We start from the raw sequence: 15,956 nt of genomic DNA on the forward strand, positions 1-15,956 counted from the left end.
ATGGAAAAAATTAAAGTGTAAAACAAATTTTCCTGATTTTCAGTGATTTTTAACAATTTCTTTTTTTTTCAAGTCGACGAGCCTGAAAATTTTTTTCCGACTTAGCTATGATATGGACCGAATAGCTTGTTTATTCAGCTTCAAGTCGAGCTTTCTTCCTATTTTTTTCGCAAACACCGCTGAAGTTTACAACCAAATTTTTTTCAAAGCATTTTTTTGCTCTAAATTTTAATTTCTTTAAAGATCTTAAAACTAGAAACTTAAAAATTCAAAATGCTTTTTTTAAAACCTTGATACGACAATTTTTCACTGAGATAAAGGATTCTGAAAAATCACTGAAAATTCGGAACATTTTTTTTACCCTTTAATTTTTTCTGTTAGTGCATATATAAGTCTTTGGTTTCGTACCTAGAGGACGGCCGGGTATTAACAGATGAGATCACACGAACCCCCATCTAATTAAACGCTGTTGAAGGATAGTGACCGTCTCAGCATAAAATCATAAACCCAAGCCGAGTCTCATTTCCAGTTCTGCCTCCCCCTTTCCCTTATTAACTAAAGTTTGGTGGGACGGAAGTTATAAATATAATCTACACCATATGAAGAATTACTACTTAACTTAAGCATGATTTTCAGACACAAAATAAACTTATAGCATAAAGGTGGTAGTTGGGCGTATAATCTAAAGAATGAATAATGCTAAGATTAAAATAGCCTCGGAAAGAACTGGAACTTTAATTGAAAAAAGCATGTACATGGTAAATGTAAAGGTCAAGTTTCAGGCGACGAATGGCGACTGTGTGTTTGGAATGCTAAGGGGGTGAATGATCTCAAGGTAAAATAATTATGAGAAACTAAGCAAGTACGGAAACTAGATATTTTATGTGTGCGAAAGTTGAGACATAGAAAACAGGGTGTTAAAAGGCGGATTTAAAATATGGCCAGGAGTGGATAGTGAGTCACATGGTAGGCAAGGAGTAGTTCTGATTTCGAATGAAAGAGCGAAGCAGCATCTCGGAGATCCTGATTTCGTATCTCCCAGACTGCTGTGGGCTAAAATGAAATTAGGAATCAAAAGATTATTTATCACAGCGTGCTACGCCCCAGTTGATAGTGATCCCAGAGAAGTAAAAGACGCCTTCTGGGACACTTTTAATGACACAATGAATATTTGCGATCATGGTGAAAGAATAATTCTGCTAGGAGATATGAATGGATGGGTAAGCATTCAAAATCAATATACAGAACGAGTTCTAAGGAATTTGGATGATCCAGGAACAAACTATAACGGAGATAAATTAGTTGGCTTGTGCTTAGAAAAGGGCTTGTTTATTACATATACTTGGTGTAGTCATAAAATAATCCACATGCACACTTGGTCTAAAGGAAATAGCCACATTAGAATTGACTTTGTTGTTGCGTGTGAAATACTAAGACAGCTAATCAAAGATACAAGGGTCATGAGGGGTTCTGAATGCAATAATGATCACTACCTTTTGGTCTCCAAAATTAACTTAGGTCAGGGCTAGAGAAAAAAGGGAACCAAGTAAACGAAACAAACGCGAATAAAAATTCAGAACCTACAGAAACCGCATGTGTGAATAGATTTTCAAAATAAGAAACGAAAGCATAGATAAGGCAACTTGGGAGGCGCTTATATGAAACAAAGCTATAGGGGGCACATGGACTAAGTTCCGAGGTATCATTGTTAGATGTGCGATCGAAGTGGTTGGTACCGCGGTTGTAGGAAAAATGTCTGGTTATGCATGATGAAATGATGAAAATCAGACTGCCCAAAAAGCGAAAAAAAAGACAAGCGTACAGGATAACTTTGAACATCGCAGGTCTTAGCGGCGAGGAAAGAAATAGACTTAAAAATGATTACAGACACAAAAAGAGGACACTCAAACGACGAGTTAAGGAAAGTAAAGATAAAATTAGAGCAGAAGAAAATACAAAACGAATTTTAAGGAAGAAAGAAACTGTTTTATAAAAAAAATGAAGAGAAATAAAAATACAGAATTTGTCAACATGAAAAAGAGTAAAGGGGAAAATCTATACGATGCAGACAGGATACTACACGCTTTGAGATACTATTTTAGGAGATTATTCAGAGATGAAGCTATAGGGCACCACAACGGCAATGTAGTTAGGGATATAATTACGAACTTGAAAAACGGTAAGGCTGCCGGGGTAGACAGTATTAATGCTGAAATGCTCAAACACAGTGACGAGTACATACCACATAGATTGTGCGAATTGATCAATTTATGTATCGAGATGGGAGAAGTCTCAGATGATTGGAAAAAGCGATTATCGTACCAATTCAAAAAAGAAAAGGATATAAAAGCGACTGCAATAATTACAAAGAGATCATCTTATTAAGTACCGTAAGTACTTAATAGAGACCAAAGTGGGTTTATGCCAGGAAGGTCTTATACGAATCAAATATTTAGGTAAGGAAAATCAGAGAAAAAAAGTTTAAGAGTAGGAAACACATTTTTCTGTGCATTTATTGGCCTAGAAAAAGTGTTTAGACAAGGTAGATAGAAGTAAACTTTGGAAAGTCCTGAAAGAGTACGGAGTCAATGGATGGCTCCTACAAGCTATAAAAACAATATATGCGGGTACCAAAGCGAGTGTAAGGGTAAATGGGAAATTGAGTGACTGTTTAGATGTTATCCAAGGTGTCAGGCAAGGATGCGTTATGACAAGTGTTTTGAGTGTTAAGAATGGCCATTTTCGACGAAGAAGGTGCGGATCTCAAAACAGTAATGGGACGTAGGTTAGCGTTTGCAGATAATAAGTTTGTTATAACAGAGTTAGTCAAACACTTGCAAATAATGTTGAATAGACTGAATGCAAGCATGCAGAGCATGGGCCTCAACATTAACGCAAGTAAAACAAAAATTATGGTGTTCGAAGGAACGGATGAGAAAACAATACCTTGATAGCTTATTCACATGAGACCGAGAAATAGATGAAGAGTTAGATAGGCGCATAAACGAAGGTGAGAAGATTTTTGTTAGAGCAGGGCCCTTTATCAGAAGTAAAAACATATCAAATAAAGCTAAAATGGCAATACATAATTCTATATTTGTACCGACTGTACTATACGGTGGCGAGACATGAACCTATCAAGAAAACTATAAAAGTAAAATTAACGCAATTGACATGAGATTGTTGCGCATAATGTACGGGAAAACTCTGATCGAGAATGTGAGTAATGAGATAATTCTCAAAGAATGTGGTGCAGAAGAGACGTTAATAGACACATGAGGTAAAGTAAATGGAAGCGTGCCCAGAGGCAGACCGCAGAAAGAATGGTTAGAATGTGTGAATAAGACCCTAGTTAGAAGAGACATAAGAAGCGACAGAAACACGAGAGCTTGCATAAAAAATGCATGGACGTGAAAGAAGCTAGAGACGTATGCCAGGACAGAAAAGTATGGTGGAAAATAGTTAATAAAAAGAGTGTCAGTAGAGTGAATGACGCTGTAAACAAAAGACATTGGACACTAATGAACCCAAGTGGGGTGTAATTTAAATAAATAACACGAGAATTCTACGCCTCCCCTGGAACAGAAATGGCTTAATGGTGTAATAATGGAAAAAAATAACAGCGCTACTCAAACTGATTTTTACTTCCGACGCGACGCTGGCCTGATCAGTAATTCTTCATCTTTCCGCAAAAAAATAAAAAAGCATTCTGTTCAACCATTGAAAATAATATTAAAAAAAAAATTTTTTTATTTGATAAAGTACAGTGAAACTCTTCTATAGCGCCGATTTTGGGGGAGGGGGGCGGTGGGTGGGAACTAACTCATTATAGGCAACTTCGCTTTTGTTTATACACGCCTGAGTGACAACCGAGGTCCTGTGCACCCCTCGCCGCTCCTGCAACACTTACCTGCGGCGCAGCATCAATTCTCGGTAGGGCTATAGAAGGGAGGTCTATTAAAGGGTTTCACTGTTATAATATTAAATTTTTAGTAATCTTCTCATTTCATTAGGAAAAAATATATTTGAAAATATGTAATATCTCCATTAGGTATGTATATGTATATTTATAGAGCAGTTACATAACCAATAGACACGCCTACTTTTCATAAATCAACAATGAAAAATTAAAATCAGTGCCATATACCTATTTATTAACAATCATTAGGTTATTTTTCATTATTGCCATATCCCGTAACAGTTACGTAAATAGTATGACGCGTTAATTAGACCATTTTTTTAATTAAAAAAAAAACTTAATATCTTTTGATGAAAAAATATGAATTGTTGTTTTGAACCCTTTCTATCTAACAGAGAGGAATAAAGTTAAGTAAACTCGAGTTCGTGATCACATCTGCCTGGGAAATTAAAACAGGCTGACATCTGCTGGTTAGGAGTGTTCTGTTGATTTTACTTCCTTCTCTTGTTTTGTCTAGAACGATAGAAATGTACGTAACTGTGGTGAGTAGTATTGTTCTTTACGAGAAATAAACCACTCAAAAGCACCTCGATTTGCGGAATGTAAAGTTTATACTAAAATCGTCTTTTTAGAATTTTGTGGAAATATATAATCGATTTTTAATAAACTGAAATGAATGGAGAAATTGCTTTTTGCATGCATTTTGCTGATGGATAACCCAACATTATTGTCATTTTATTTTTTTCGTAAACGAAGAACCTTTTCTGTAAGGAGATATTGAAAAAATAATTAACAAATATTTATAAAAATATTAATGTGAGTTGATTTATTCTCCAAGTTTTGAAATCAGAGATAATGTTGTCACAAACATTAAGATGGTGTCCAACATGTCGAAGAAATTTTTGGTTAGAGTTGGATTTCTATATTTTTGGAATAGTTTTTTCATGGGTCTGTCCTGGTATATCATCAGTCACAGTTGCATTTTATAATGCAATCAAGTGATCTGGTGAAAGCAGTCTGCCCCGACATATTGGAAAAAGCCTGGTTTTTACCCCATCATTGACGGACAGAGTTGCAGTCAAGTACACGATAAGGGGACTCACAGCTTAAGGTGGGTTCCGAACCAACAAAACCTCGCTAAATGTACATAAAAAATGTACAGAGGTATCGGCTCAGGGATCGAACCACGGACCTATGAGGTGAAGTCCAAGCGTCATTAATATAAAACCCGTTTTATTTTCTCAATGAAAGATAATGCCTTGTCACAAATTACTATTATTTATAAATGATAATATATAAAATTTAAAAAAACTCGGAAAAATAAATGAAGTACATAAGATGTACTCTTAAAAAAAACTGAGATCGACGCAAGGAACGGAAGCGACTTTCATGCAAAATTATGAAAACGCCCTTACGAAAAAAGTATTATAGGAAGGTATGCATAGACCTATAATGATTTTCCCGTCATGAATTTCTCATAATTTTTTCGAGATGATAGGAATGTCATTACATATAATAATTTTATGTTTAGAAAATCATCATTCATTATTATCATTATCAGAAAATTATTTGACCAGTAATCAACCAAATATAAAATTAGAATTTAATTAATTAATTACCCTGGTCGACAAAATAACATCATCAATTTAAATTATATAGAAACGTTTACAGAATAATCAGCATCTAAAATAAATAATAGAATAATATTGAACGAATTAATGTAAAAAGTATAAAACTACAAAGGAACGATTTGTTGTAGACCAGTAATAATCAAATATACCGGGTGGACACGCTGGGGCTTACATACATGGCGATTTGAATGCTACCCGAATTGCACGACAGCAGGGGAGAAGCCACTATACAGGGGTAGTTTCATATTTCGCGCTTTTAAAATTGCATTCGGATCGGCCATTCGGCCAAGTCCGTGCATATTCAAATCAAGTTTATGATAGTTTCCATGGTTGCGTTCGAAACTTCAAATGGATACAAGTGTCAAAACAACATAGGTTATGTTACACAGTAATTACAAATAATAAAAGTGTTTAATTAATAATGGAGTGATACATGTGACCTGAGAAGTAAACGTCAGTTTTCTTCTGTGTCAATAATATTATGGAATGGTTGCTGACTGACAAATACTATAAAATGGTAATAATATTCTGCGATTTTAGTAGGCGAATAGTGAATTGTGTTTAACGCTTATTTGCGGCATCAAAAATGTATCTTATAAATAGACAGGATATGTTTTAAATAAAGTGAAGAAAATATTACATGCGAAAACTTTCAATTGACATTACCTACAATTCCTTACAGCAATTTGGGTGAAAAGGTGAATCCGAACATAACCTAGAAATAATGACAGATCGGCCCGGAATGTTTATTATTCTTTCGATTGATTATTCTTTATCAAAGAAATGTTTGGTGGTTTTGTATGTTCATTACTGACAGTGTCGGCAGTAATAATTTAAACAATAATTACTTAATAATTATTTAACAATCATGACTTATTCATAATTTTAATAAGTAAAAGTTTATTCCTGAAATCAATAACTGATTTCCATTGTTTTTTTTCACAGATCGATCACAGATGAAATACACATCAGGAAATGCAGATGGATTTTGTGCATTTCAGCTGGTTCATTTCAATGAACATTATTGGAAAACCGTTATCTCTGGACCTTATCCCAAAACTAGGGGTTGGTCAGCCTAAAATTAATTGTAATTCAATCTGATTGTATAGAGGAGCATCAAAAAAATATCTCGAGTTGATTTATCTTATCTGAATTTTTATTAATAAAACATTCGGGGATTTTTTTGTATTTTAGAAAATGTTTTCTCTGGAACTCATCCTAAAATCTGGTTTGATCAACCAATAAAATAAATTAGAGACTCGTTGGTGATAGAATTGTATGAGAAATTAATCTAGACAAAATATTTTACTCCAGAATTGTTATTCCAATTTTTTTGGAAATAATTCTATTTTCGAAAAATGCTATATTTGGATCTGATTTCCAAACTGGCATTCACTCAGCCTTGAAAATTAATTCTAATTCATTTTGATGGTACAGCTTTGTCAAAAAGATATCTCGAAGAAATTTAACTTGCGTGAATTTTAATTAATAAAGTATTTAGCGATTTCTTTTGTATTTTAGAAAAGGATTTCTCTGCACCTCATCTGAAAATTTGGTTTTATCAATCACTAAAATAAATTAGAGAATCGTTAGTGTAGCAAAAATAAATGCAGAAGCGATATTTTGTGCCAGAATTTTTATTCCAATTTTTTCAGAAGTTTTGCTATAATTATCTATCTTATCATTTCTAAATATTAAATTCATACATTATTGGTATCTTAACAGAAAATAAAAATCTTTTAGTATAATCGAAATCTACTCGAAATTTTATTTTAGTGTATTTGATTGAGTTATCGTTTGAGCTTAAATTATGCCGTTAGAAATGAAGACACCAATTTTGTAAATTTTATTTCTGATGTCATCTTTTCAATTGGATGTTGTCCTATATTTATTATTGGTATCAACTGTGAAGGAAAAAAGGCGTGACAATTTTCGACCTATAAAAAGTTTTACCTATAAAAATTGTAAACAATGTTTCCATAAATAAAGAAGTTTGATTTAAATAACGGCGTTCTCAAAGGGAATAAGCACCATTTTGACGATCAGACATTAATAAACAGGTTTTTAAACATTTTTTTTCATAACCTTCGTCGTTTTTCTACAATTTTTTCATGGTTTTTCTATTTTCAATGTTATTTTTCACGAATAAAAAAAATAGTACTTGTCCTATCACGAAGTGATTCTTAACGAAATTGCAGATCTTTCTTGGGATAACAATTTTTGTTAATTCATCTTTTCTCGCATTCTACATAGTTTGAGAACAAAATGGAATTTTTGATTTTTCATTATTTTTTATGCAATCCAAATTTGAAATTTCTATTTTTCATGAAAATCCAAACATCTGTTATGACAATCTTGTAGGAATTTTAAAAAGGAATGTTTTTCTTCTCCAGACTTTTTTTCATATCGTGCATTTTTTGGCTTCGAATTTTGAATTTCGGTTGATTATAAATTTGTTGAAAATGCTATAAATCTGAGAATTTTCTTTTTGTCGAAAACAGTCATTAGGATCAATTGTTTGTCCATTTTGATACTTTAAATATCGTAAAGGATCGTCAAAATGGTAAAACTTTTTATAGGTCGAAAATTGTCACGCCTTTTTACCTTCACAGGTGATACCAATAATAAATATAGGATTTAATTTAAGCTTAAAGAATAACTCAATCAAATATACTAAAATAAAATTTCGAGTAGATTTCGATTACACTAAAAGACTTTTATTTTCTGTTAAGATACCAATGATGTATGAATTTAATATTTAGAAATGATAAAATAGATAATTATAGCAAAACTTCAGAAAAAATCGGAATAAAAATTCTGGCACAAAATATCGCTTCTGCATTTATTTCTGCGAAACTAAAGATTCTCTAATTCATTTTAGTGATTGATAAAACCAAATTTTTAGATGAGGTCCAGAGAAAGCCTTTTCTAAAATACAAAAAAAATCGTTAAATATTTTATTAATTAAAATTCAGGTAAGTTAAATTTCTTCAAGATATCTTTTTCACAAAGCTATACCATCAAAATGAATTAAAATTAATTTTCGAGGCTGATTGAATGCCAGTTTGGAAATCAGATCCAGATATAGCATTTTTCAAAAATAGAATAATTTCTAAAAAAATTGGAATAATAATTCTGGAGTAAAATATTTTGTCTAGATTAATTTCTGATACAATTCTATCACCAACGAGTCTCTAATTTATTTTATTGGTTGTCTAAACCAAATTTTAGGATGAGGTCCAGAGAAAACATTTTCTAAAATACAAAAAAATCCCTAAATATTTTATTAGTTAAAATTCAGGTAAGTTAAATTTCTTTTAGATATCTTTTGGACAAAGCTATGCCATCAAAATGAATTAGGATTAATTTTCGAGGCTGATTGAATGCCAGTTTGGAAATCATATCCAGAGATAGCATTTTTCGAAAATAGAATAATTTCTAAAACAATTGGAATAATAATTCTGGCCTAAAATATCTTGTCTAGATTTATTTCTGATTCAATTCCATCACCAACGAGTCTATAATTTATTTTATTGGTTGATCAAACCAGAGTTTAATATGAGTTCCAGAGAAAAAATTTTCTAAAATACAAAAAAATCCCTGAGTATTTTATTATTAAAAATTCAGATAATATAAATTACCTCGAGATATTTTTTTGATACTCTTCTATACCATCAGATTAAATTAAAATTAATTTTAGGCTGACGAATCCCCAGTCTTCGGATAAGGTCTAGAGATAACGGTTTTCCAATAATGTCCTTTGAAATGAAACAGCTGAAATGCACAAAATCCATCTGCATTTCCTGATGTGTATTTCATCTATAATCGATCTGTGAAAAAAAATGGAAATCAGTTATTAATTAATAATTAAGTTACTAATTAATATTATATTTGTTATTATAATAATATTATATTAGTTATTAATAAATAATTAATTAATCAGTTATTCAGGAATAAAGTGTCATTATTTCGAGGTTATGTTCGGATTCACCTTTCTACCCAAATCGCTGTAAGGAATTGTAGGTATAATGTCAATTGAAAGTTTTCGCATGTAATATTTTATTCACTTTATTTAAAACATATCCTGTCTATTTATAACATACCTTTTTTAAGCCGTAAATAAGCGTTAAACAAAATTCACTCTTCGCAGACTAAAATCGCAGAATATTATTTACATTTTATAGTATTTGTCAGTCTGCAGCCATTCCATAATATTATTGGCACAGAAGAAAACTCACGTTTACTGCACAGGTCACATGCCTCACTTCATTATTAATTAAACACTTTTATTATTTGTAATTACTAGGTAACATAACCTATGTTGTTTTGACACTTGCATCCATTTGAAGTTTCGAACGCAACCATGGCCGAGTGCAATTTTAAAGGCGCGAAATATGAAAATAGTCCTGTATAATGGCTTCTCACCTACTGTTGTGCAATTTGGGTAGCATTCAAAACGCCATGTATGTAAGCCCCAGCGTGTCCACCCTGTATAAGTACAAAAAATAGTGATTCTGCGTAAATAAAATTGTAGGTCCAATCAAATGCCTTAAACCTTGTGAAATTCTTTTTTAATTTCTTTGAAATTTTTGGAACTCCTACACAATGCTTCTACATCTCTTAAATTTCTTGGAATCGTTTACAATTATTCCGTGGGAAAATTATATAAGGTTTATACATAGTGGAAGAAATGAATGGTCGGGGAACATAAAGGCGCTAACCCTCATTCTGAACATTTCTCTGGAAAACGGAAGAACTGTATCATTTGTTATTTCAGTGTAAGTGTTTATTAGCGTTAACAAAACTGAAATAAAATAGTATAATATACAACATATCAATATTCCAGAGAAATATTTGTAATATTTCTTCGGGCTCTTAAATTTTCTTGGGTATTTAAAATACGATTGTAACTTTTTATATTTTTCTACGCAAAAAACCGATATGGGGAATGATTTTTGTTTGAACTGCTTAGAAAATTCTGTAATAATAACCTTACACTGAACAATATTTCTAGTTATAGTTACTAGACGCGTCTAGTTAAAAAATTTATAGTTACTTTAATCCGAAATTCTGGTTAATATGATTAGAAAATTGCAGTTAATTAACTTTCGTTGATTTTTTCTGGTTAAAATTATTCAGGTTAATACTTCTGATAAAAGAAGTGTCGCGATCTTGTGTTCATTTCCAGAAATCTTTCTTTTGTCTCAAGAAATGTTGCTGGACGTTAAAAGTGAGGCTTAGGCGTAAATGTCCAATTCTCTAACAATCCCGATTTGTTCATTGTATTTTCAGTTATGTAAGTATATATGATTATAGTGAACCGTGAATTTAGTTTATTACAAAGAAAAATTGCGCGTAATCCGTTTAAACACCAGTGCTACAGGCATGCTTCCGAACCAAGCACATATTTTTCGGGTATTTTTGAAAAATCTTATCGAGAATATTAACATTGTAGACAATAAATAAGCAAAGTGAATGTTCGAGAATTTTCGAATTAACCAAGGAATCGACATGCATTTTATGTAAAATCACGAACAAAATAGTCTTAAAGAATAGTTCTAGAAACAGAACGCATCAACAATATGCTACTTTTGCTTCGAGTAGTATATCTATCGTCATTTAATAATACATACATCTATCCACATATAGATTATAGAGAGACAAAATTTTAGCGAAGTGGGACATAGCTGCTGCACTCTGCTGTCTGAAACATTAATAGGTTATTTTCTTTGGGAAAATATAACATGTGGTCCACGTAATTATAGAGAAGGTGAGGAGTCCATGAAGGTAGAAGAGTATCGAAATTCAATCGTCGAAAATCGATGTCAGCCAGAATAGCTGGTTGAGCTCAACAGAACATCTACTTAAGTTTCTGTTGACCAGAACGTTGTATTCTTAAGCTAACAGAAAACTGTCTAGTAAAGATTTATGGTTAACCTTATCGGAAATGCTGGTTAAATTTACCCGAATGTCTGGTAAAATTAACCAGAAAATTGTCAATCAGAAACTTCTGGTACTTTTGACTAGAATTTATATTAAAGGCATCCTTAACACTCAATTCCAATTGAATTAAACAGAATTCTGGTTGGTTAAACCCACATTTTTTTAGTGTAGTGCCATTCGTTGATATTTTCAGTAATGTACAGACGAAAAAAACGAGGAATACTTACACACGTTACCTGTTGATAAACAACTGGCTCGACTAGTATTATTGAATAGTAGACTGACTAGTATTCTTTTTTTAAAACCTCACGGGACTAACAAAAACCCTACATCTAAGGTGCCACAGAACAAATAGGAAGAATTCTCAACAAACACAACATCCAAACCATATTTAAACCACCTGCGAAAATACGTATAAAGGAACATGAGTCAGGATAAAACATTTCACGCAATCAGCGCTAGCTGAGCATCATCTCGAAACAGGACATAACATGTTATTTCACAAAACAACAGTCATTGCAAAAACATACAATATATTTCCAAGAAAACATAGAGAAGCAATCGAAATCTGAAAACACCCTAATAACATCAATAGGGACAATGGATGTAATACCAACACGATTTGGCTTTCCGTGCTCCCGGATATAAAAAAAGGACTTGATTGGACAATCAGGTTCGACCAGTCCCCACGGTGGGGTGCTCTGGCCAATCACATGCATCGTAAAGAGTACACATAAAAACACCATAACCTGATACCTCAATTTTAGGTCATCCCTGAAGAATTGAACAGCAATGTTCATGAAACATCGGAAAAATTCGTAGATTTTTACACGATTGGAACCCGAAATATCTTCTTTTATCAAAATGAATAATCGTGAAAGCATTAAGTCTGTTTTAACATTATTTATTTATATACTGAGTTCCTTATCATTTTTTTTCTATCATTATTTTTCCTAAAATCGCGACAAAATTATATGAAATTCATTACAGGAAAATCTTTATAGGCCTCTACTGAATTTCTTATAAGATTTTTTCGAAAAATGAATAGGTAGACTGGGCCTCAATTGCTTTCATGCAATCTCAGGCCTGGAAATACTACAAAAATGTAAACGATTTCAATAAAATAGTACAAAATCTCACGAAACAAGAAAAAGAATATTTGAGATATAACAATATTTTACCTGATTATTTACTCTGGCAGCAGAACTTAAATCCTTCTGCAAAGAAGGTAGGGTATGTTTCAGGTACGGGAGTACAAATCCCCTGAGAGGAAAATTTGTAGCTTCTTGTAGAGCAGAATGAAATTCCTCAGCTGACATTGCACCACTCTAAATTCAAAGTAAATAAAAAGAATATAACCTTTTTTAGAATATTTTTTACCTGAAAAATTTCATTTATAAAAAATAAATAAATTCGTATCATAAATTTGTCCTCTTCTGTTTAAAAAAAATCAGTTTGCGATTTCTGATCAATTTTAGCCATTTGAAAGCATGAAACTCTATGCAGAATCAAAAATAATAAAAAACTACGATTTTATTCGACCTCTTATTTCCAACGACTTGAAAATGAAATAGAAGCATTTTGGTAACCCATAGCACGTAAAACTGGACGATTTCGTCGTAAATGCGTGACGATAAAAATAAAGGTAAATTTTTTATTTGATGGAACGCGACGTCATTTTGATGTTGCAAATGCAGCGCAATGTATACAGTTTGATATTATATTCACTCAGTATGCGCACTATCTGGTACTATGCTGCACTAAATTGCAATTTTAGCGCAAGATGATAATATACTTTATAACTATACTAACGAAGCGTAACGCTACGTGGTGATAGGTGCAGACAATCTAAACCTATATTCGTCCCATAAAGAGAGTTTATATCAAGCCATTTGTTAAATAATTTGTTTTCAAAATGTGCATTCTGTTACCCAAAAAATGAAAAAAGTACCCAACTTGCCATCAGCTAATAATCTATATTTTTCAAACAAAAATTAATGTTATGTTTTCTTAATGCCTATTCCCATTACTCAAAAAATAAAAAATAAAATGTCCAACTGGCCATCCATATAAAATTTACTTCCTTAAATATAAAATAGCCGACAAATGTAGCTAAGAATATGTTTATCGTAACTTAGGCTAAGTAAATCTAGAATTATAAAAATTCGCAAGTGTTCATAAATAAATATTAAGTAGATACCCATTTTTTATGTCTTAAAAAATATATTTCTATTAGCGGTGCAACGGAAATAGTCTAATTAATTTTTGTTTTCAAATTGTTAAAAAAGCATGAAACATTCAGTATGTGTTTTGTGTGACAAGAAAAAGAGGATAAGTATTAGGTGACAGATATATATTTCTAAAAAGACGGGAGAATTTTTGTTGAAAATCCGTTATTTTTCAAAATGATGAAGAGAATTGACTTCTTCCTTTTGCCTCTGCCGATATTTTTTTTTTAATATTCGAGATAAGAAAAAAACTTAAACGCAAGATCCTTTCTTTAGAATAGTTTTCTAAAATGTTACTGTTCTAATTCCATTTTGCACCCAAAATTTTGGGCATTTTTTTACCTTTATTGAAAGTTTCTCATTGTTCAGAGATCCGAAATAATACATTAAAACTGAATAAAATTGCAACCATTCTCCTCCAAATAAATCATTGATTAAAAACATATAAGATACGAAAAGAAGTCTACAGGTTTTAAATTTACATTTATTCTACAAAATGTATATATTTTCAAATATTCAAAAGACTTTTTGTAGAACTTCTGGAAAGGAAATTTGTATCCGTTGAAGAATGGTTCAAAAATTGTTTGCCCAACTGTCCACCTACACGAAATTTCATTTCGTATAGGTGGCCAAAAAACTTTAATTTTAATTTATAAATAATTAATAAAACTATAATGATTGAAACTCAGAATTGTTTATCATTAAATACGAAAATATAAATAATATTTCTGTTTACCATTAATCCAAGAACAAGGCTTCGAACAGAGTCTCCGGTATCAAGAGAAATATCCATGGCAAATTGAACCAAAGTTCCCAGAAGCCTCTTCAGCTTCCCATGTCCAGAAAAAATTGCGGAAATGGATTTGAATCCACCATTAGATACTCCATTTCCTTCTCCAGTGTTTCCACTTTCGTCCAACTTGAAAGAGCTTTCATCGGTGTCGTTTTTAAGAGGAAGAGACGACAAAGGACTTTCGTTGTCTGACGACCTTGAACCGACTCTATACTCAGATCGAAGACCATTGCTTGTCTGATGAGTCCTCTGATGAGGAGAGTGTAATCGGTTTTCACCTCCAGGCTTAGAATGGTTTTCTTCTCTGGTACCAGATTTTTCGTTCGACGAGCTGACTGACGTTGAAATAACTGAAAACAAAAATCTTTTTTCCGTTTTCAAAAAAATGCCTAACGATTGCTGAACTTTCAAATCAGATTCATAATTAATTGCTATTTTATACTTGAAATACAAAAAAACGGTTTCGTAGCCTACTTTAATATAATATTCAAAATTGTTTTCTTTATATATGGACTACTTTGGCATGCCCTTTTGAGTACCAGGGGATAAATGGATCCCATGGGATAGGAGAAGTCCCGAGGGTTAGGGTGGTCCCGAGGGATAAGTGGGATTCCGTGGGATAAGCGAGTTCTAAGGATCAGAAGTTATCCTGAGGGATACGTGGAGTCCTGAGGTTAGGGTAGATATCGAGGAATAGATAGGGTTTCGATGGATAAGGAGGAGCCCTGTGGGATAAAGTGGTCTTGCAGGATAACAGAGAGTCCGTAATATAAAAGGGGTCCCGAAAGAATAGGTGGGTTCACGTGGCCTAGGCTAAGTATCAAGGGATAGGGATATGGAGGGTCACGTGGTATAAAAAGGGGTTCCTGAGAGATAGGTAAAGTCCCTACGGATATCTGGATCATCAGGGATGAGAGAGGCAAGAGGGATAAGTAGGATCTCGAGAGGCAATGGAGGTCTCGAGGTCGGGTTTCACGTAGCAGGGGAGGCTGTGCTGAAGAAAAAGTACAACGGATAGACAGACAGCCACCTGACAGAAGCTACAAAGGTTCCAGTCCGAGGCTACGAAACCCTAAGCATTAATTTGATTCTCAATTTCGTATTAATTTGAAAGCCCTTGCATTCTATTACTATTAAAAAATATCTTATGCTTATTGTAAGTATAACTCGGAAAAAATCAAGTTTGGAGTCGTTTAAAAAATATGTAGCACTTTTTGTTCGGACAATTTTGACTGCTCCTACCCATTGTAACGTTTTTTCAACAGTAAGGCTTTCAATAGTTAGGCGTTCAATATTAACGTTCTAAGTGACCCACCATCCTAAATAGTCCGGGAGCTGGTTATGTTCCCGTATGCATTCAAGGGGCAAAAGGTAAAAACTAGTTAATCTTATGTATTTTGACCCGCTGAATCCAATGGTACCGGTTAATTTTACGAGAAGTG

The 15,956-nt window shown here is 32.8% G+C and overlaps 1 protein-coding gene across 2 annotated transcripts in view; it reads right to left on the minus strand.

The window, feature by feature from the left end:
• LOC117182263 (protein CBFA2T2) overlaps nt 1-15,956 on the minus strand; it is a 117,532-nt gene that overhangs the window by 54,088 nt on the left and 47,488 nt on the right. For both annotated transcript variants that reach the window (XM_033375375.1, XM_033375374.1), the window contains exons 3-4: nt 14,458-14,864; nt 12,675-12,821 (exon numbers count right to left, since the gene is read on the minus strand). In XM_033375375.1, the coding sequence (XP_033231266.1) occupies nt 12,675-12,821; nt 14,458-14,864 (554 nt within the window). The remainder of the gene's footprint in view (nt 1-12,674; nt 12,822-14,457; nt 14,865-15,956) is intronic.

The sequence above is a fragment of the Belonocnema kinseyi genome, chromosome 10, assembly GCF_010883055.1.
Source record: "Belonocnema kinseyi isolate 2016_QV_RU_SX_M_011 chromosome 10, B_treatae_v1, whole genome shotgun sequence".
Classification (NCBI taxonomy): Eukaryota; Metazoa; Arthropoda; class Insecta; order Hymenoptera; family Cynipidae; genus Belonocnema; species Belonocnema kinseyi.